Source organism: Ascaphus truei, chromosome 1, assembly GCF_040206685.1.
Source record: "Ascaphus truei isolate aAscTru1 chromosome 1, aAscTru1.hap1, whole genome shotgun sequence".
NCBI classification, from domain to species: Eukaryota; Metazoa; Chordata; class Amphibia; order Anura; family Ascaphidae; genus Ascaphus; species Ascaphus truei.
Genome location: NC_134483.1, coordinates 422264408 through 422287435, shown reverse-complemented (window position 1 = coordinate 422287435; position 23028 = coordinate 422264408). Strand labels below are relative to the sequence as shown.

At 47.8% G+C, this 23028-nt stretch overlaps 1 protein-coding gene across 1 annotated transcript in view; it reads right to left on the bottom strand.

Moving 5' to 3' along the window:
- Nucleotides 1–21942: 21942 nt before the first annotated feature.
- The window catches only part of PCDH18 (protocadherin 18), an 8512-nt gene continuing 7426 nt past the window's right edge, over nt 21943–23028 (bottom strand). Inside the window, exon 4 of the mRNA XM_075615269.1 lies at nt 21943–23028. This exon is cut by the window's right edge and continues 31 nt beyond it. Coding sequence (XP_075471384.1) covers nt 22377–23028 — 652 coding nt within the window. The 3' untranslated portion in view covers nt 21943–22376.

Here is a 23028-nt window from a genome sequence, read left to right as displayed (position 1 = left end):
GAAATATTAAGTGACTGGGAGATTAAAATGGAATTCTTCCCAGAGCCTAGCTAAATTTTAAGCATATATGAACACACACACACACACACAAACACATACATATATATATATATATATATATATATATATATATATATATATATATATATATATATATATATATATATATATATATATATATATATATATATATATATATATATATAATACTGAGTTAAGTTATGGTGAGTAAAAAAAGTGACAAAAACCCTCCACAGCAAAGCAAATATGCAAATGTAAATACAACTGTATGCTCATCTGCATGTCTTAGGCAGGTCTGCAACCCCGCCTTTCCCCATTATCACCCAGCACACAGCACTTCCACTGCAGCAAGGGATTCTGGGAAATGACATGCAAATGAGCACACAGTGCCACTTTTTGCCTCAAAAACCATTTTTAACATGGTTCCCTATAGGCTTAAGCTTGCTGCATGGTCACAGCTTTGAGCAGAGCCAGGGTTAAGGTGCATACCCAGAAAACCACCCACAGACAGCTGTTTCGACCTTAATGGGTCTCATCAGTGTGGGGTTGATTAACTGTGTATGCAAAGAAGCTAAAGGATAGGCCAACCATAATACAGGCATACCCCGTTTTAAGTACACCCGTTTTACGTACACTCACAAGTACGTACATTTTTTTTAAATTGCACCTTACCCCCTGTGTACGTACACATGCTTCGCGAGTACGGACACCAGGGGGCAGCGTGCGCATGCTGCGGCGGTGTGCCCTCTCTTCCTCTCCCCGGCGCTTCCTTTACCCGGCTCCCCTAGCTCTTCAGTTCCCCAGCTTCCCCCTGGCTCTTCCTTTCCCCGGCTCATCCAATGCCTGGCTCTTACGAACACCCCCCACCTCCCCTGGCTCTTCAGATCACCCCCCTGGCTCTTCCGATCATCCCCCCACCCCCCCTGGCCCTTCCGATCAATCCCCCACCCCCCCTGGTCCTTCCGATCACTCCCCCCACCCCCCTGTCTCTTCAGATCACCCCCCACCCCCCCTGGCTCTTCCGATCACCCCCCCACCCCCCCTGGCTCTTCCGATCACCCCCCCACCCCCCTGGCTCTTCCGATCCCCCTCCATCCCCCCCCAGGCTCTTCCGATCACCCCCCATCCCCCCCAGGCTCTTCCGATCACCCCCCACCCCCTCTGGCTCTTCCGATCACCCCCCCCACCCAGCCTGGCTCTTCCGATCACCCCCCCCCCCCGAGCCCGCTCAGAGCCTCCGCTTACTGCCATGCTTCTGCCGCCCTCAACCTGCACGCTGCTTCAGGTAGGGGAAGAAAGGGAGGAGGGACATGGGGGGGGGTTGATGTGAGGGACTTGGGGGGGTGATGTGAGGGACATGCAGGGAGGGGGGTGATGTGAGGGACATGCAGGGGGGAATGATGTGAGGGACATGGGGGGGGTTGATGTGAGGGACATGGGGGGGGGTTGATGTGAGGGACATGGGGGGGTGATGTGAGGGACATGCAGGGAGGGGGGTGATGTGAGGGACATGCAGGGGGGGGGGGTGATGTGAGGGACATGCAGGGGGGGATGATGTGAGGGACATGCAGGGGGGGTGATGTGAGGGACATGCAGGGGGGGTGATGTGAGGGACATGCAGGGGGGGTGATGTGAGGGACATGCAGGGGGGGTGATGTGAGGGGCATGCAGGGGTGGGGATGATGTGAGGGACATGCAGGGGGGGGTGATGATGTGAGGGACATGCAGGGGGGGATGATGTGAGGGACATGCAGGGGGGGATGATGTGAGGGACATGCAGGGGGGTGATGTGAGGGGCATGCAGGGGTGGGGATGATGTGAGGGACATGCAGGGGGGGTGATGATGTGAGGGACATGCAGGGGGGGGGAGGATGTGAGGGACATGCAGGGGGGGATGATGTGAGGGACATGCAGGGGGGGATGATGTGAGGGACATGCAGGGGTGGGGATGATGTGAGGGACATGCAGGGGGGGGGGATGTGAGGGACATGCAGGGGGGGCTATGTGAGGGACATGCAGGGGGGGATGATGTGAGGGACATGCAGGGGGGGAGGATGATGTGAGGGACATGCAGGGGGGGTGATGATGTGAGGGACATGCAGGGGGGTTATGATGTGAGGGACATGCAGGGGGGGGTATGATGTGAGGGACATGCAGGGGGGGGATGATGTGAAGGACATGCAGGGGGGGGATGATGTGAGGGACATGCAGGGGGGGATGATGTGAGGGACATGCAGGGGGGTGATGTGAGGGGCATGCAGGGGTGGGGATGATGTGAGGGACATGCAGGGGGGGTGATGATGTGAGGGACATGCAGGGGGGGGAGGATGTGAGGGACATGCAGGGGGGGATGATGTGAGGGACATGCAGGGGGGGATGATGTGAGGGACATGCAGGGGTGGGGATGATGTGAGGGACATGCAGGGGGGGGATGTGAGGGACATGCAGGGGGGGCTATGTGAGGGACATGCAGGGGGGGATGATGTGAGGGACATGCAGGGGGGGAGGATGATGTGAGGGACATGCAGGGGGGGTGATGATGTGAGGGACATGCAGGGGGGGTATGATGTGAGGGACATGCAGGGGGGGGGTATGATGTGAGGGACATGCAGGGGGGGGATGATGTGAAGGACATGCAGGGGGGGGGGTGATGTGAGGGACATGCAGGGAGGGATGATGTGAGGGACATGCAGAGGGGGGATGATGTGAGGGACATGCAGGGGGGGATGATGTGAGGGACATGCACGGGGGGGATGATGTGAGGGACATGCAGGGGGGGTGATGTGAGGGACATGCAGTGGGGGTGATATATGGGAGACGCAGGGTGGTGATATGAGGGATGTTGGAGGAGATGTGATGATTTTACCCGTGCGGCCCGATTTTTGTATGGGGGGGGGGGGAATCTTTTAAAAATGTATTGAGGCGGTGTTTTTTTTAAAAAAAATGTATTGAGGCGGTGGGGGTCTTTTTAAAATGTATTGGCAGGATCGGGTATTTTTATTATGTATTGCGGGGTGGGATTACATGTATTTAGAGGGGTGGGGGTTTTTGGTATGTATTTTGTGGGGGGGATTGAGTGAGTGGGGTAATTGACATAATTTTTACATAATTTTCCGTTCATCCATTTTGCATCTGCCAGCACTAGTAAGAAAAAAATCAGCTGACATTAAAGATTTTCTTTCTATAAAGCTTACTATATTTATTTTGGTTACAAATGTGTTATTTACATCAGTTATGCACGTATATGACGATTGCCGTACAGTACATGCATCGTAAAGTGGAAAAAAAGTAGTGCTTCACTTTAAGTACATTTTCACTTTACATACATGCTCCGGTCCCATTGCGTATGTTAAAGCGGGGTATGCCTGTACTGAGTTAAGTTATGGTGAGTAAAAAAAGTGACAAAAACCCTCCACAGCAAAGCAAATATGCAAATGTAAATACAACTGTATGCTCATCTGCATGTCTTAGGCAGGTCTGCAACCCCGCCTTTCCCCATTATCACCCAGCACACAGCACTTCCACTGCAGCAAGGGATTCTGGGAAATATATATATATTTATAAAAGAAAAAGAAGCCCAAAATGTAGCACTCAGGTATACTATAAGCAATATCAAAAGTTTATTAAATAGATGTCACAGAAGGAATAAAAAATAGCACAGAAATATAAAAGAACATGGCATGGATCCCTTGTACATAAATCCAAGATAATAAGCTAACTAAAGCCAAACATGATACATGAGCGCACTGTAGAGAACCAGGGGTTGATGACAAATATCCCTAGCACAAGTACATAACCCCAAAGAAACTGTACTGAAATGCCAATAGACACAGTTCCCTAAGGGGAAAAAACATACAGTGCTAATCTATGACAGGCTAGTGAGTTGTAGAATTGAATCCCCTACAAATATTCCAAATCTGGGGCGACTGGAGCCCAGCTGGAATCCCTGCAATGATAGAACATATTGTCTGTCTGAAACAGATCTCAATAATCTAAAGAAAGAGTTGGATGACAATCTGACTACATTTAGTATAGAGATAGAGACACGAAAGAGAGAGAAATTCTTCAGGGACACACGAGACTACACTAACAATAGAGTATATTCATGGCAATGGAAGGGCCCGCAAGGCAGAGGGGACAGGCGTGGAAGAGGTCAAACACACAGTCTGTCACCAAGGGGCTACAGAACTTTTCGATTCATCAGAGAGCGACTCCTCCTCAGAGGCTCCACATTTTTTAAAACCTGGACCCCGCAGCAGACACCGCGGAGGACGACTAGGGCGGGACACAAAAACCACAGGAAGAAGTACCCCTCAGTGAGGGATGCGGACCTGTTTTCAAGTGCAGTGGTAATAAATATATCAGACAAGTTACTTACTACTGAACAAATAGAGACACTAAATAAGGGCCTATCATTTGTCCCTACCAATACATTAAATAAGCAGGATTTGGAGGTAGACTTGGCAAGGTTCTATAGGAACCTCAGGTTGAAGGGTTTCTTTCTTAAACAGCCTAATGAGGGCCCCCATAATTCTAATGAGGTTGAATTGGACACACCCTTTCATCTACTCACTGAAGGGTGTAAGAATAGAAGTACTTTTAATCCTCCTCCCTCTCACCATGTGATCGAAACATTTATAACTAAGGTTCAACATGACATTGAAGTCTTTAAAAATGTTAAGAAAATGGACAAACATCATAACTTTACTAAATCACAGAAGGATATTTTTAGTGGTCTAGAAGCAGATAAAGATATTATCCTCAAATTTGCAGATATGGGTGGTGCACTAGTAGTGATGAACCGCAGGGATTATAAATCAGAGATCATAAGACAGTTGGGGGACGAGAGTTTCTATAAAAAAGCGGACCATGACCCCACTAGAGAGGTGGCAAATAGGATCTTAGCAATTGTCAATTTGGCAATGGTGGGTGGAGTAATAACAAAGAAACAAAGAGACTATCTGATAAAAAAAGACCACGTTATACCAGTGTTTTAAACCCTACCTAAGATCCACAAGAACTTAAGGATGCCCCCAGGGAGACCCATAGTAGCAGGCACAGATTCGATTTTTCAACCGTGTGCCGTCTTTTTGGACAAATTACTTAGGCCCCTAGTCACGATTCTGTATCTTATATTCAAGATACATCTCAGTTTCTACTTAAAATTCATGATCTACCACCATTGTCAGACGAAATTTTACTGGTTACTCTGGGTGTCAATTCTCTCTACACATCAATTCCCCATACTGATGGTGTCTCTGCAGTTAAGACAGGTCTGGATGATCATAACCTCTACACACCAAGGGAGCGTATGCTCATTGTAGACTTGCTTGAAGTTATCTTACATGAATTTTTTTTTCTTTTTGAGGATGTAATTTATGTCCAAATACAAGGCACGCAATGGGCAGCAATGTAGCACCCACATACACCAACATATATATGTCTAGATTTGAAGATCAACATGTCTACAAATCATCAAGGGTTTTTGGACCATGGGCATATGTGGGTTCGCTACTTTGATGACGTGTTCTTGGTGTGGCAGGGTGCTGTAACTACTTTACTGGATTTTGTGGCAGACCTGAACAGGGCCAGAGAAACGATTGGGTTCACATGTATATATGATACGAGTGCTATTAACTTCCTTGACACTACAGTTAGGGTGGTAAATAATAGGCTGGAATCAGATATCTTTACTAAACCCACAGACAGGAATAACTTATTGCATTATTCAAGTTTTCATCCTCCAGGACCCTATGGGGTCTGCCATACAGCCAGTTTCTGAGGACAAGGCGCATCATAAGTACAGAGACTGACCTTGAGATAAGTATGGACAGTATGTCCAAAAAATTCAGAGAGAGAGGATATCCTGCAGAACGAGGATATCCTGCAGAACTTATAATGAAGCAATGAGCTAAGGCAGAACTTTTATCTAGAGCCAGTCTTCTGGACCCTTCCACAGCCACACGTAATACGATAAGTTTTTCAGTTCCATTTATTTCTACATATTAAGGGTTAAGGGAAGTACCTTGAGGTTTCTTTGGACCCAAGGGAACGGGCCTGAGGAAAGGGTTTTTTCCCTGAAACGTTGCCCCTCTTACCCTACCCCTTTTTTTATATGTTTTTTTTTCCCCACCCTCTTCTGTCTCCCACACTTCCTTCCCATTGTATTCCCCCCCTGCTTTGGTGGCTTTTAGAGCTGTAGACTCTGCAATTACAGCAATTTAGCAATTCCTTTTTGTGACAATATGTTCTATTTATGCTATTAAATTTGTGGCTTAATCCGAGACGTTCTACGTTTGTTCTATTAATCAGTGTGTGCTGGAGCTTCTTTTGGGTTTCTATGCGTTATAGTGGGGTTGTTTGGGCCCACTTTGCTCCGTGCACCCTGTACACTCTGAGTATATTTTCGTTGTAGAGTGCTGTCTAGTAGTTTATACCCTGCAATGATATAGAGCAGGCCTGCACAACTCGTAAAGTGAGAAGGGCCGAACTGCTCCAAGGAAAAAAAAAATGGACCGCACGGGTAAAATCATCATCATCACAATCATCATCACCATCATCATCACCTTCATCATCACCATCATCATCACCATCATCATCCTCATATCTCCCCCAGCACCCCTCATCATCATCATCCTCATATCTCCCCCAGCACCCTTCATCATCATCCTCATATCTCCCCCAGAACCCCTCACTATCAACCTTTGCGATACTCCCCATCTATCTCTCATACCCCCATCTCTCCCCCTCACCCACACACATAATACTCCCCCTCCACATCAAACACACAATACCCCCCTGCACAGCACACACATCACCCCCCACCTGCACCTCACATCCCTCTCCCCCTTGCACCTCACATCCCTCTCCCCCATTGCACCTCACATGCCTCTCCCCCCTTGCACCTCACATCCCTCTCCCCCCTTGCACCTCACATCCCTCTCCCCCTTGCACCTCACATCCCTCTCCCCCCTTGCACCTCACATCCCTCTCCCCCTTGCACCTCACATCCCTCTCCCCCCTTGCACCTCACATCCCTCTCCCCCCTTGCACCTCACATCCCTCTCCCCCCTTGCACCTCACATCCCTCTCCCCCCTTGCACCTCACATCCCTCTCCCCCCTTGCACCTCACATCCCTCTCCCCCCTTGCACCTCACATCACTCCCCTTGCACCTCAAATCACCCCCATGCACCTCAAATAACCCGCATTGCACCTCCAATGACCCCCCCCTTGGACCTCCAATCACCCATCACCCTGCACCTCACATCACCCATCACCCTCCCCCTGCACCTCACATCACCCATTACCCTCTCCCCCCCCTGCACCTCACACACCACCCACAGGGCCAACAGAAATCATGGGGCCTGGGACAAATGAAAGGAGCAGGAACCCCCCTCCCCCGAACCCATAGCGCACTTACCAAGAAAAAATATCTAGTAGCGCGCAACTTTTACTTAACTGTTTTCTTATTGTGATACAGAAAAAAACTTTACAATGCGACCTGTTTATTTTTTATATTTTCAACAAAAGACATGTGACTGCCGGCCTGGGTGGGTGAGTGAGTGGGTGGGTGGGTGAATGACAGTGACTGGGTGGGTGAATGACAGTTGGGTGAATGGCGGTGGGTGGGTGAATGGCGGTGGGTGGGAGAGAGTGACTGGGTGGGTGGGTGACTGTGACTGGGTGACTGTGACTGGGTGACTGTGACTGGGTGGGAGAGAGTGACTGGGTGGGAGAGAGTGACTGGGTGGGAGAGAGTGACTGGGTGGGAGAGAGTGACTGGGAGGGAGAGAGTGGGTGACAGTGACTGGGTGACAGTGACTGGGTGGGTGGGTGGGTGACAGTGACAGGGTGGGTGACAGTGACTGGGTGGGTGACAGTGACTGGGTGGGTTACAGTGACAGTGACTTTGACAGTGACTGATTGGGTGGGTGACAGTGACTGGGTGGGTGTGTGACAGTGACTGGGTGGGTGGGTGACAGTGACTTCAGTGACTGGGTGGGTGACAGTGACTGGGTGACAGGGTGACAGCGACTGGGTGGGTGACAGTGACTGGGTGGGTGACAGTGACTGGGTGACAGGGTGACAGGGTGACAGTGACTGGGTGACAGTGACTGGGTGGGTGGGTGACAGTAACTGGGTGGGTGGGTGACAGTGATTGGGTGGGTGACAGTGACTGGGTGACAGGGTGACAGTGACTGGGTGACAGTGACTGGGTGACAGGGTGACAGTGACTGGGTGGGTGACAGTGACTGGGTGACAGGGTGACAGGGTGACAGGGTGACAGTGACTGAATAGGTGGGTAACAGTGACTGGGTGGGTGGGTGACAGTGACTGGGTGGGTGACAGTGACTGGGTGACAGTGACTGGGTGGGTGACAGTGACTGGGTGGGTGGATGGATGACAGTGACTGGGTGACAGTGACTTACCTTGACCGGTTGGGTGCAGCTTTCCGCCGGACGCATTCCCCTCCTGCCCCTCATATACCTGCGGCAGCTGCCCGGGATGGGAGGTAGACTTGGGGGCGCGGGCTCGGGGGAGAGGGGCGGACTAGGGGGGGGGGCACGGGAGGTGAGCTCGTGGGGGGGCACGGGAGGTGAGCTCGGGGGGATGCGGGAAGCTGGCCGCGGAGGAAAGCAGTGGGAAGCAGGCCACAGGAGGAATTGGCTGTTACTTCCCCCTCTGTCCCACGTTGGGAGCAGGGGGGGGGAGCGGGCCTGCAGGAGGCGCAGTCTGGTACTTCCCCCTCCATCCCACTTTGGGAGCGGGGGGGGGGGAGCGGCCTCAGAGGAGCTTGCTTGTTTCTTCCCCCTCCGTCCCACGTTGGGAGGGGGGGGGAGCGGGCCCTGCGCATGCGCGCCGGGACCGTGGGGAATCGCCGCCATTTTTTTAAATTTCTTTTATTTATTAATTATTTATTTAATTAATTAACTGGCGCCTGGCCGGAGTCATCGCGGGCCGCACAGAGAGGCCAGGCGGGCCACATGCGGCCCGCGGGCCGTATGTTGTGCAGGCCTGATATAGAGTCTATCCAGGAGTATCGGGCTGGTGAAATGTGTAACAATAAACACTGAGATTAACTTCAATGGCAATATATAAAGCTCACAGTCCTATACAAGAGAAAAGCAGAATGAAAGCTGGGTCCAAGTTCCAATAAGTACAATGCTGAGCATATATCCACACAAAACACAGTCCTGAAAGCATGTAAACAAGGCGAATTTAGTAGCAGTGTCAACAGGGAATAATTACGTGTCCCAAGAGGGGGAGAGACCAGGGGATCCTGCCCACTGCACCCACTCTTATGCGTTTCGGCACGGAGCCTTCAACTGAAAGTGGTGGGGTAGGCAGGGTAAGTGTCTCTATAAAAAAGGAGGATTTTCACGCCAATCAGACAGTGTGCAGCTGTTAATTAAAGCTTAATACATACCACCCGGATAGTAGCTCCGTATGTGCGGCCATTAGTGTCACTGCGCAGGCGCCGGATGACGTCACGGGCTCCGTGTGCTCCAGCTTGGAACGCACGGCCGTTGACCCCGATGCGCATGCGCAGAGTGCCAGTTGGTCCGAAATTACAAAGATACAGGCTCCCAATTATGGGGGATGTATGCTAGGACAGGCACACTGTACTGCAAACAAGGCACTAAATACTGTTATATCTGTCATTTAAGACACCTGAAACAGTTATGTAAGAGAGATGGAATACACCCCATGTCATCTCTATATATCTGTATTAGCTGTACATTCAGTACTATTAAAGAGCATTATAATAGTACATATAGCATCCTTTGTTGTCAAGCATATAAATAGGATAGAGCATATATACAATGAGATAAAAAATATATGTTCCAATAATAATGATACTGGGTTTTCCTAAATGCCTGCATAAATAAGGCGGATCATGGACAAGAAAGATGCTTGCAAACGCAAATTTAGGTGGTAGTCTTCAAGATCCAAAGTCCGTCCCGATGATGGTATTCCCAGGCAAGTTCTCAGAATGTCTCAAGTGTTCATTGTAGACGTAATAACGAGATAGATGCATATTTGCTTGGTTTCGAATTGAGTGAAGTATATACGTTCAAACGGGTACTCCAAGATCCATCCAATAGGTGATAGTACCCAGGATACTGAGAATAAAACAAGAGGGAGAGAATGTGTTGAGAGTCCTTATAATACTGTTGTAAAACATAAAGTTATAACTTAAACAGATGGTGTATGTATATATATATATATATATATATATATATATATATATATATATATATATATATATATATATACACAGTGGTTGACAAATCACCAAAAAATCTACTCGCCACACAAAAAAATCTACTCGCCACCTAGTACCAAACGTATGCTGCTTGGGCCAATAGGAGCTCGCCACGATGTTAAATCCACTCGCCCGGGGCGAGCAAATGTATAGGTTTGTCGAACACTGTATATATATATATATATATATATATATATATATATATATATATATATATATATATATATATACCATCTGTATATATATATATATATATATATATATATATATATATATATCAATAAAAACCCTGATGTTAGAGAAATTACAAAATCAGAATTCCTATACTGTATGTCAAAATTTGAATAATAGCATCCACTGACACAATTGTAGTGATAAAAAACCCAAACAAGGGAAAACCTGTAATTAGAGGTGAAACAGACACATACTGTATATACATCTAATAGGTTGTTTCATAAGGGAAGCTAGAGAAACATGGAGAATCTCAGGTAGTCGTTCAAACCCCGTGGGATCATGGAGTCCATCTGAACGATCCACCTGGTCTCCCTCCTTAATAGGGCCTTCTCCAAGTCTCCACCCCTAATGCCCAACGTGACCTTTTCTATTGCAAAGGCCTTGAGCAAAGTGTAGTCTGACTGATGTTTCAAAAGAAAATGTCTAGGTACCAAATTGATTTTTTTTAAAACCCTATAAGTCTCTCGTTGCATTTTTTATGTTTCTTGTATGCTCAAGAACCCGAAATCTGAACTCGCGTGTCGTCATCCCTATATAGGGGAGACCACAGGGACAAAGTAAACATCAGATGTATATATGTGTCTGTTTAACCTCTAATTTCCGTTTTTCCCTTGTTTGGATTTTTTATCACTACAACTGTGTCTGTGGATGCTATTATTCAAATTTTGACATATAGCAATTCTGATTTTGTCATTTCTCTAACATCAGGGTTATATATATATAATGTGGTGGGTGCTGGAGTTAGAGCGTGCTGGGATTGTGTGTGTTAAGGGTCTCTTAGTTACTTTTTATTATCCTTTAGATTTTTTTCTAAAAATTGTAACTCAATTGTTTAGGTAAAATAGTATAAAAAAAACATGCTTCTACTGTATAATACTGAGAAGCAATGCATATAAACTTAAGATACGGCATAGTTTATTAATGGAATTTACTTTTACATAATTGTAGAAAATAAATAAAAAAAACATTAGTTATAAAAGAGCAATAGATGTAAAATGTCCATACTGTTCTTTTACAGTTTATATCTATTTTACCCGATGAAACAAATAGTATGTGAGAATGTTATACTATGTATGGTCCCTTGAGTGAGCCAACACAAGGGTACTTAAATTTTCTCATGAGAAGTTCAATGGGGTTAGATTCCTTTTCCATTCCAGTTGTGCACTCAGAATGACCTGCCAGATGTAACCCTTCTGTTCTCAGATACAAATTTGTTTGCATTTTCCTCTTTTGTGTTTGCTTAAGCTGATTCTGGGCATCTGGTCTGACTCAGCGAATGATTTTGGGGCCTTTTGCTCTCCCTTGAATTTAAAAATAATTGCATTAAAACAAATGTAAGTTTATCTTTCAAAATAATTTCTTCATAAGTATGTTGACGTGAATTGCAATTATACAATTAACGCAGATAGCATTTAAAATCTTAATATATAGATGTTCTTATGACATTTAATACAATTATTTCTGTCTGCGGAAAGGCTCCTCTTCACTGTATGCAGTAGGATGTTAGAAATGATCCAATGGTAAATTAAATTGCCATGACAGTTATAGTAACTGCAGTATAGCTATTGCTTGATAGAAACAGACTTCTGCGATGTTCGTGTAGCCCTTTTTCTGAACACCTTCCTAAGGGACTACGGGTGACTGTCTAACACCTGTGGCTCAGGAGAGCTGAGCCTACGCTAGCTTGGAGCCTGGGGTAATACACACACATTTACATAGCGCAGCGCCTCCACTTACCCAAGATCCCCATTATGAAAGATTTACCCTGGGCAAGAAACATACCATACATTGCGGGGGCAACCAATCTTTACTGTGTTTATCTGTGGCACCTCACTGTTCACATAACATGCATATATATATGTATATCATAACATTGACATCACTCATAACACATAACACCTCATAGTAACTGGCTCTTATACTAGAGTGGCTCGGCCACACCCCGAGGGGAATATCGTCCTGTACAGCCGTGGCTCCGCCACGCTCTCATAGAGTATGTCCTTGTGAAACTTATGTAGGATAGGTTCTATCCGCTAGCCACTTGCTAGTGTCTGTCAAAGTTAATCCTAAGGCGGGATCAGCGCCTGATGACCGGTGTCGGTGCACTTGCTGTTTACAAAGTACCTCCCGGTCACGGTGGTGACCGCACCTCTTCTCAAAGGGTCCGTCGCATCCGGCCCTGACCTTCCGATGTCGCGCGGCTCCACCGTCTGAGCCCAGACAGCAGTATCCGTCCACAACTCCGTGCGCTTGATGCCTACTTAAGGTGACAATGTCTGTCCACTACGGGCGTCCCTACAGTACCGCAACCTACGGTGACGCGGGGAATACTCCTATGGACCTGTGGGTAGTATCTGGCCTAGGCAGGCGGGTCACGGACCCCCTGCACTTGCACTACCTGTTTCAGCACTGTCCCACTCGCTTCTGCTAGCATGGCCTCTCCCCCCACGCTTCCTGTTCTCCTCCCCTCCAAACCCAGCCTGTCCATTGGCTCCTAGCGTCAGCTGACTCCTCCGGGGTTCGCGGGGGTTATAGTTCATTACAGAGCCCTTTCTCATTGGCTCGTGGTTCGCGCGCTTCCAGAGCGCATGCGCAACCTCTTCTCTGGACCAGTGACCTCGGCAACATGGCGGCGCCCTGTACCAACTTGCCATCGCGGAACCTGCTGTACAAATGCACACATATACGGTATATTAACACATCCTTACATTCTCCCCTCCCCAGAATCCAACGTCCCTGCTTGGCTATACTACATAACATATATACAAATAACGTATCTCAGTACATCCCCTCTGTCCTATATTAAATTGCACATTTCATTGAACATTACCTACTGAATGCATTCTATGCCGAGCCCACTGCTGAGCCTCATAATGGGGTGCCCCGAATTGATCGTGTCATTCTCATTGGAGGTTGACTAGTTCTTTGGCTTCGCCGAGGTTGTTCTTCATCTGCTTCCTCTGAGGAGTATCCAGTCTCAACTGGCCTTTCCATTTCTGCCCTTGAGGGGTTCCTTAGATCTACAAAGTCTCTCTGTGGTACAAAGCACGGGCTCTGCGGGTCTAATGGCTGGCTCATTGGAGTCAGTGTATCTGTTGTTGGACCAATTGGCCCTTTACCCGTAGCTCCTTCGGGAGATGCCCCTGCGGCCGGAAGGCCCCTTTGAGAGGTTCCCTCCATAGGATTCTCAGAGGTGGCATTTTTTACAGTCTTTAGGATTCTCAGAGGTGGCATTTTTTACAGTCTCTCTGTGTTTTCAGTTTCTCCATCCATTGATACAGTAGGCACCTCCAATTTGTTGTCCCCTACTTGAGGTATGGGGAGTAGATGATTCCTATGCCACACCTTCACCCGGCCTTCGGAGTCCTTGATACGGTATACCGGGAGGCCAGGCATCTGTTAATCTACCTCATACACCCCTTCTCTCCATCGATCAGCCAGTTTATGCTTTCCGGGGATGCCTAGATTACGAAGGAGAACAGCATCCCCCGGGCGGATTTCCTTATGTCACACTTTGTGGTCATAGCGTCTCTTGTTACCCGCATTTAGTTGTGCCGCCGCCCTTTCAGCCAATTTATAGGCCTGCTGTAGACTGTCCCGCAACCTCTGTACATAATGAAAGTGCGTTCTGTTGGATACCCCATCGGTAGATATCCGCAGTCGCACATCCACAGGTAATCGGGCTTCTCTCCCGAACATTAGGAAGTATGGCGTATACCGGTAGACTCATGTCGGGTACAGTTATAAGCATGTACCAACGTCTCTACATGCTTGCTCCATTCTGTTTTCTTGGAGCCTTTTAAAGTCCCCAACATGTCCAGCAGTGTGCGGTTGAACCGTTCGGGCATAGCATCCCCCTCTGGGTGGTACGGGGTGGTCCGTGACTTAGCTATGTTTAGCAACTTTAGCAGTTCCTTAATGAGAGTACTCTCGAAATCTCTGCCTTGATCAGAGTGGAGTCGGTTCGGTAATCCATAATGAATGAAGTATTTTTCCCATAAGACTCTGGCCACGGTCACCGCCCGTTGATCTTTGGTAGGGAACGCTTGTGCGTACCTTGTATAGTGGTCTGTAATCACTAGTACGTTACCGATGCCTCGGGTATCGGGCTCAATACACAAAAAATCCATGCACACCAAATCCATAGGACCGGAACTTTTCAGATGGGCCATGGGAGCCGCTCTTGTGGGGAGTGTTTTCCTCTGTAGGCAGCGGGTACACCTCCGGCAGTGCCTTTCCACTGACTCTCTCATTCTTGGCCAATAGAACCGGTCCCGAAGTAGCCCGAATGTCTTGTCAACGCCCAGATGGCCATGATCATCGTGAAGGGCCCGGAGAACCATATTTCTCAGACGTTCAGGCAAGAATAGTTGTCGCCGGTCGGGATGATTGTGGTATGGAACTACCCGGTACAATAGGCAATTGTCCAGTTCGAACTTCCCGAACTCGTTCAACAATAGCTTCACCAGTTCTCTGGGGGCTTGCTTAAGGATAGAGGGGTTCTCTTGCTGCACAGTTTGACGAGCTAGTTCCACCACTGGGTCTTGGATCTGGTGTTGCACCAATTCTCTCCAGGAAATGATTTTATCTTCGGTAATGTTCATTCCTTCTCGACCTTGGTAGGCCTGGAGAATGGCTCGGGATTGGCACCCTAATGAATCAGCGACTCTTAGCTCTGAGAACGCCACCTGATCGTTAACTACGGCTGCTACTAAGCATAGGGCACGTATTCCAGGCCCCGGAATTTCCTCCCATACTTCCTCATCCGTGGTGGATTGAAGCCCTTCCTCCGTGACAGAGCATCGGCCCCCACGTTGGTGGGCCCGGGTTTATACTTGAGGTTGAAACTATAGTTGGCCAGGGCCGCCAGCCACCGGTGTCCGGTTGCGTCTAATTTGACGGACGTGTTAATGTAGGTCATTGGGTTATTGTCAGTCCGCACCTCAAACTGTACTCCATACAAGTAGTCGTGTAATTTGTCCACCACCACCCATTTGAGTGCCAAAAACTCCAGCTTGTGGACAGGATAGTTCTGTTCACTGGGGGTCAAGCTTCGGCTCGCATACGCCACGGGGCGGAGCCCGGTGTCGTATTTCTGGTGCAGCACTGCTCCTAGTCCGCTAAGACTTGCATCCACGTGTAGCACGTATTCACGATCAGGATCAGCATAGGCCAGTACTGGGGCCTGGGTGAGACTGACTTTCAACTTCAGGAACGCTTGTTCACAAGCAGGGGTCCACTTTTCTCCAAAAGGCGTTTGTGCCGTGACCCTTTTCCGGTCCGTATCCTCAGGATAAACTTTTAAAAGGTTATTCAGGAGTTTGGCTTTACTTGAGTAGCCCTCCACGATGCGCCGGTAATAGCCACAAAATCCCAAAAAGGATTGCAGATCTTGGACGTTGCGGGGCCTGGGCCAATTCACTACAGCCTCTATTTTCCCTGGATCGGTGGACACCCCTTCAGCGGACACAATGTGGCCCACGTATGTCACAGACGGGCGACAAAACTTGCATTTGTCCAAGGACAGTTTGAGGCCCTCCTTCTGAAGTCGATCAAACACCTTCATCAATCGTTCCTCGTGCTCCTCCAAGGTTTTCCCGAACACTATAATGTCATCCAAGTACACTAGGCATTCTTGCGGGTTCATGTCTCCCAGGGTCCGTTCCATCAGCCTCTGAAAGGTGGCGGGGGCTCCGCAGATCCCTTGTGGCATGCGGGTAAACTGGTAGAACCCTAATGGACAGATGAAGGCCGTCTTCTCCTGGTCTTCCAGATCCATTGGCACTTGGTAGTACCCTGACCTCAAATCGAGCACACTGAACCATTTACTTCCCGTCAAGGCGATCAGAAGGTCCTCAATGCATGGCAGCGTATACTGATCAGGAACCGTGCGGTTGTTCAGTGTTCTGTAATCCACACATAGACAGACCGTCCCATTCTTTTTATGGACTACCACGATGGGCGAGGCGTAAGGGCTATGGGATCCTTGTACGATACCAGCTCCCTCCATTTCGGCTAGTAACCTTCTCACCTCTTCCACGTCTCGGAGGACTAGGCGGCGGGAGCGTTCCTGGAATGGGGTAGCGTCACTCATTTGAATGGTATGACGGGCACTGCGACTGCACCCCACATCCATATCACTCGTGGAGAATACTCTTCGTCGTTGTTGTAGCTGGGCCTGCAGTCTTTCTCTCCATTCTTCCGTGAGCGGGGAATCTCCGAAGTCAAAATCCAACGGGGAGTCGGTAGCAGGGGTAGTGTCCGCTGGCCGTCCCTTCGGGGCCTTCTCCTCGGGTATTACGGGGTATATTCTACCCAGTGGCTGTCGGCGATCAATGCTCATGGGATACGGGGAGATATTATGCACATACACCCAGGTTCTGTTCGGAATTTTCCCCAGCCATTTCTTTACAGAGGCTAACACCTCGTAGCCCAGCCGCTGTTCATCTTGTGTCACACTTTCCAAAGAGAAAAACTGATCCTCCGGGCGTCGGTCCGGGTAGTGGCAGGCCGCGATCATCATCCTTCCTTCTCCAGGGGGAATTTGAGTCAGTCCCCACTCTTGACTATATAGCATCCCATGCTCCTCTTCAGTCGCGATTTTACCGTAAGCCTCTTGTAGTACTGGACATGTAGCGAGGGCTAGCAGCGGAGCCTCACCCGCTTTTTTGCAAGTACATGCGGATCACCGCGCGCACAATGTCGGTGTTGGTCCCCAGGATTATCGGAGCACTGGGGTGATCTTGAGGTTCGGGACACACTAGGGCTTCCACTTCCATGGGGTGATGTTTACCAGTGTTCAGCTGTGGGATGTCCAAATGTACCTTCACTACTCCATCGATGGGATAATCTTCGTGACTCAACCCCCTTAAATGTAAGGCATCAGCGGATAACAACGGCAACCGGTGTAAGTGTTGATCATAGAAGGGCCGATACACTATGGTCACCTGGGACCCCGTGTCCATCAATGCCGAGGCGTAGACACCTTCAATGACTACCCGAACGATGGCGGCGGGTCCAATTCGATTGTTCGTGGAAGGCTGGGCTCCGGCGCCGCCGTCCTGGGGGTGCACGGCATCGATTGAGCTGGCCGAGACGCCGTTTTCCGTAGGGAGGGACAGCGGGCCCGAAGGTGTCCCATCTTCCCGCAAGCATAGCACTGGATTTGGCTGAGGTAGGTATCATTTCGCCTGGGCGGTGAGCTTCGCCCCGGCATAGGGCGAGGCCGGGCCGCTATCGGCGCCCCTGAGTCATTTATGTCAGGATCCCCATTCTCGGACACTTCGGCATTCGGTTCCGACTTTTTGACATCCTTGCTTCCCTGCGAGGCCTTTTTTCCTGGGGTTAGGTCACGCCCCAACAGCACTGTCTCGTGCGCTTGGACACGGTCCATTAGATCATGGAACGTCAAGGCTTGTCCGGGCGTTAGGCAGCCACCGACACGTACGGACACTGGATGCAGGGGCAGGAGCCCCCTCAACAGCTGGGTAGTGCGCAGTCCGTCGGCATCCACCTTCGGTACCACGCCCTTTCTCCATAGCCCACAGGTCCAGATGCAGACGTCTGAGGAAGTCGGACACCATCTCTCCCTCTTTCTGAGCCAGAGCATGACATTTTGCCATCACCGCATAGGTATCCACAGGGGCCCCATAGGCCTTGGTCAGGCAGTAAACGAGGTCCGCCACATCAGCATCCGGGTGGTCGTCCCGGTAGTAGTGTACCATGTGGGACGCTGGGGGTCGCAGACACTCAACGATACGCTGCCTCCGGACCGCGTCCGTGCAGGTCCGCTCAGGCAGTACCTGTTCCGTGTGATCCAGCCATTCTTCTATCCCAACTTCTCCTTGAGGCATGGGTTTATCACCCGAGAACGCCTTTAACTTCCGGTACTGGAGGGACTGGGTGGAGTGGTGAATGGCTGCGGCAACCGCTGGAATAGAGGCATCGTCCTGTAGACTACCTCCAACTGAGGGGTAGGCGTCTAATCTTGACATACTGAGTCTATTCAGCGCGGGCCTCAGGGAGGAGGGGGTGAATGAAGGGCCCAGGCTCAGTGCAGCAGACCATCGAGGGTTCAAACTACTGTCCGGGGTGCGGTCGGGGCCACTGGCAACGGCACCTAACGCGGGGAGGAACTCCCTCTGTGGGGTGGAAGCAGCCAGCAGTTCGGTGGGGTCCATTTGCACTATGGGACAGTGTACGCCAGGAGCCTCAGGCAGCAATAGTATCCGGGGCAGCGCTTCGGGACATATATCCCGTTCAGTGACGTATAAGATCCTGCGCCACATCTGGTCCTGGTCGTAAAAATTATCTTGTACTTGGGCAGTGTCCATGAGTGGGAGTTTCCTGACATGGTCAGTCACAGTGCCTAGGGAGATAGCGGCGGGGACATGCCTCAGGCCGAAAACATGGTTCAGGGGAACCACATGCCGCTGGGCCCACTTGCGCACCTCGAGCGGTGAGGGTACAGACATGATGTGCAAAGCTCGTTGCACAATTGAGAAAAAAAAATTGGGGCACCCCAGGTCTAAGATCTCAGCAGCGCCTCCAAATGTAGCCCTTTTTCTGAACACCTTCCTAAGGGACTACGGGTGACTGTCTAACACCTGTGGCTCAGGAGAGCTGAGCCTCCGCTAGCTGGGAGCCTGGGGTAATACACACACATTTACATAGCGCAGCGCCTCCACTTACCCAGGATCCCCATTATGAAAGATTTACCCTGGGCAAGAAACATACCATACATTGCGGGGGCAACCAATCTTTTTTGTGTTTATCTGTGGCACCTCACTGTTCACATAACATGCATATATATATGTATATCATAACATTGACATCACTCATAACACATAACACCTCATAATAACTGGCTCTTATACTAGAGTGGCTCGACCACACCCCGAGGGGAATATCGTCCTGTACAGCCGTGGCTCCGCCACGCTCTCATAGAGTATGTCCTTGTGAAACTTATGTAGGATAGGTTCTATCCGCTAGCCACTTGCTAGTGTCTGTCAAAGTTAATCCTAAGGCGGGATCAGCGCCTGATGACCGATGTCAGTGCACTTGCTGTTTACAAAGTACCTCCCGGTTACGGCGGTGACCGCACCTCTTCTCAAAGGGTCCGTCGCATCCAGCCCTGACCTTCCGATGTCGCGCGGCTCCACCGTCTGAGCCCAGACAGCAGTATCCATCCACAACTCCGTGCGCTTGATGCCTACCTAAGTTGACAATGTCTGTCCACTACAGGCGTCCCTACAGTACCGCAACCTACGGTGACGTGGGGAATACTCCTATGGACCTGGGGGTAGTATCTGGCCTAGGCAGGCGGGTCACGGACCCCCTGCACTCGCACTACCTGTTTCAGCACTGTCCCACTTGCTTCTGCTAGCGTGGCCTCTCCCCCCACGCTTCCTGTTCTCCTCCCCTCCAAACCCAGCCTGTCCATTGGCTCCTAGCGTCAGCTAACTCCTCCGGGGTTCGCGGGGATTATAGTTCATTACAGAGCACTTTCTCATTGGCTTGTGGTTCGCGCGCTTCCAGAGCGCATGCGCAACCTCTTCTCTGGACCAGTGACCTCGGCAACATTGCGCAACAACATGGCGGCGCCCTGTACCAACTTGCCGTCGCGGAACCCGCCGTACAAATGCACACATATACGGTGTATTAACACATCCTTACATTCGCTTTGACCTTATCTTGAAATACAGTAAAGGTACAATGCAGCCTTTTGTTAAACGTCTGGAGATAGCACAACATGCAAAATTCTGCGGTGACCAGTCAGTTGGAAGATTCTTTGTGGAATTCATCAAACTTCAACGTCAACATCATTCAAATTAATTACTACAATGTTATAGCTGATCGCCATTTAAAATCTATTCATCAAGTCTTTTACCAGTCATAACATTTGATTCATTACAGTCAGCAAGTAATTGTTAAAAAAAATAAAAAAAGCCTCTTGCTATGGGATTCTTTTAGTGCTTATGGGTCTTGTCATACATTGCTCAGCGAAGGGCTAATATGGTGGAAATTTGATGGCCAATTTGCCAAAATACTGCTTAAGTTTATTTCTGAAATCTTAAAAATAACTATTAAACTATTTTTTCAGGTAAGGCTAACACTTAATTGATCTCTTTCTTTGAACAAGTAGAATGTTTTGTGAGAAATTAATATAAAAATGCAATCCTGTTCTCCTGTCAGTTCTTCGCCATGGAACGCTTGACACTGGGAATAAATATTTGGCTATAATCTACTTACTACACAACGTTGATATTTTGTATCACTGCAAAAATGTAAAAGATTACTTTTAGTTTAAATGACAAAAACATTATTTATGGCATATTATTCTGCATTCTACCATGTAAAAGTGACTGAGAGAAGTAGAAAAGGAATAAACAACAGACTGATTAAAAGTCGTGGAGTAAATCCTATGTGTGCATAACATAAATGGCCAGATGATTTAACATAGTCAGCAGCTTTCCTGCTGCCAACTCGGCTCTCCTCCACAAGTCCCCATATGTTTTGCTTTAGACTTTTCAGTTGACAAGTATATCATACACATACATGGAATTCAAACAGGTTAGGATGTCTTATCTCCAAAGTGCCAACATTATTTATTGGTATTGTAAAAAAAGGTATATACTTAGAATGTAAGCTCTTCCTTTCCCTATGGTTTTATGTTTGAATTGCTTATTTCCATTGTGTTATAATATTATTTCATGTATTGTAAAGAGCTATGTACCTGGATGGCACTACCATATATAAATAAAGATATACACATATATGAGATTTTGGGAACTGAAGGCAATCTTACAGCCAACTACCCCTTCATGAATCATAACCCCTCCTCTTTGTGCCTATTCTTTCTACTTATTATTAGTTAAAATGATTGAGAGACATTTTTTGGTGCCAAGAGCTGATTTTACTTGAGGAATTCACATGAGCTGTTAGAAATAGCACCTAGAAAACAAGACCAGGTAATAGTGACTGATGAGATGATGACTCTCAGTATTGATTTTCAAATAATAATCACTTACTTGATTGTGGGATCTGGTGCTGATCAAGACTCCTATTGATAGTTGGCAAAGGATGATAGCATGGTGGAAGTCTGCAGTCTTAAAATGTGTTAATTTAGACTGCGTGCTTGAGATTCAATATCACTGATATCTTGGCACACAGCGATTTTGCACTGCAGAAATAAATTAACACTGACTCGGGAGACCAAATCAAGTACTCTGAAATGTGCACCAAAAGGTTACATTGAAATGATTAAGTGTGAAACCGAATCACTAAATGAAATCATCCTAAAATGTTGAAGAAAATCCGCTATACCAAAAATAGATTTTTGACTTTTATTATTAAAAAGAATAAAAGAAGATAACATAAAAGAAAGCTATGACAACACTTTATTGTTTGAATGTTATATTGAAACAAGTGGTAATCATATCTATAAGTGGTAGATTAACATATAAAACTAGTATTTTGATGGGGCATTTTGCATAACTATATTGTATTTCTTTGAAACGTTAACTCGAAAATAACTTGTTGTTGTACTGAACCCTACACATCTGTGTGATTGTTTTTATCGTATTCTGAACAGTCCAAAGTTTACACAAGTAGTAAAACATGCCATACGTAGTACAAAAATATAATTTATTTTTTTAAATTACACATAAATATAAGATACAAATGTATTTTTAAAATACAGATAGAGATAGTCACACCTGCTTTGTGTACATATGAAAATACAGCATTTTAATATTTAACAGACACATTTATCATAAATGCAACTGACTGGCAATAAGTTTTTGTATGTTCCAGATTTCCATAAATATGGAAAAAATAGGACTTCCAAACAACTACTTTTGCCTTACATCTTGAAGTAACTTGTTAATTTCTGCGACCAGTTCACTAGCATCCATTAGTTCATGCTTCCCATCACTTAGATGATTGAGAACATTGTCAAAATCATCTTCTTCATAGTTCTCTGGGATTTCCTCCATTGCTGGCAGCCACTTAGAAGATGGCTGTGCACTGGAGTGGTTTCCTAGAGATGGTCCAACATTGTTAGGGTTTTGGAAATGAGTGTTTGCTGCCCATGCAGCTACCCCTTGAGGGTAACTTGCAGTCTTGTTTGATAATTGTCCTTTCCTGCGCTCTAAAGAGTTTGAACGATCAACTTCATTGCATTCAGTATAGGCATCCATGGATGGAGGGAGCAGGCGTTGGAAAACACTGCTCATTTCAGAGAGGAGAGACGATGTGGAAGCTTCATCTGCATCTTCTTCTTGGGACTCTTTGCCAAATGTTGAAAAGCTCTTTTTCTTCTCATTCTGATCAATAGGATGCATGTCATCTTCAAGTAGAGGAGCTTGCTGCTGAGACAGTTGTTGATTGTGCTGCTGTTGCTGATGGGGCTGGAGCTCTTCTCCAGGAATGAACATGTTACACCTGTAATCAGATGATGGAGATGGAAGAGGTGGCATCCAGCACTGATCGGAGTGTCCTAAA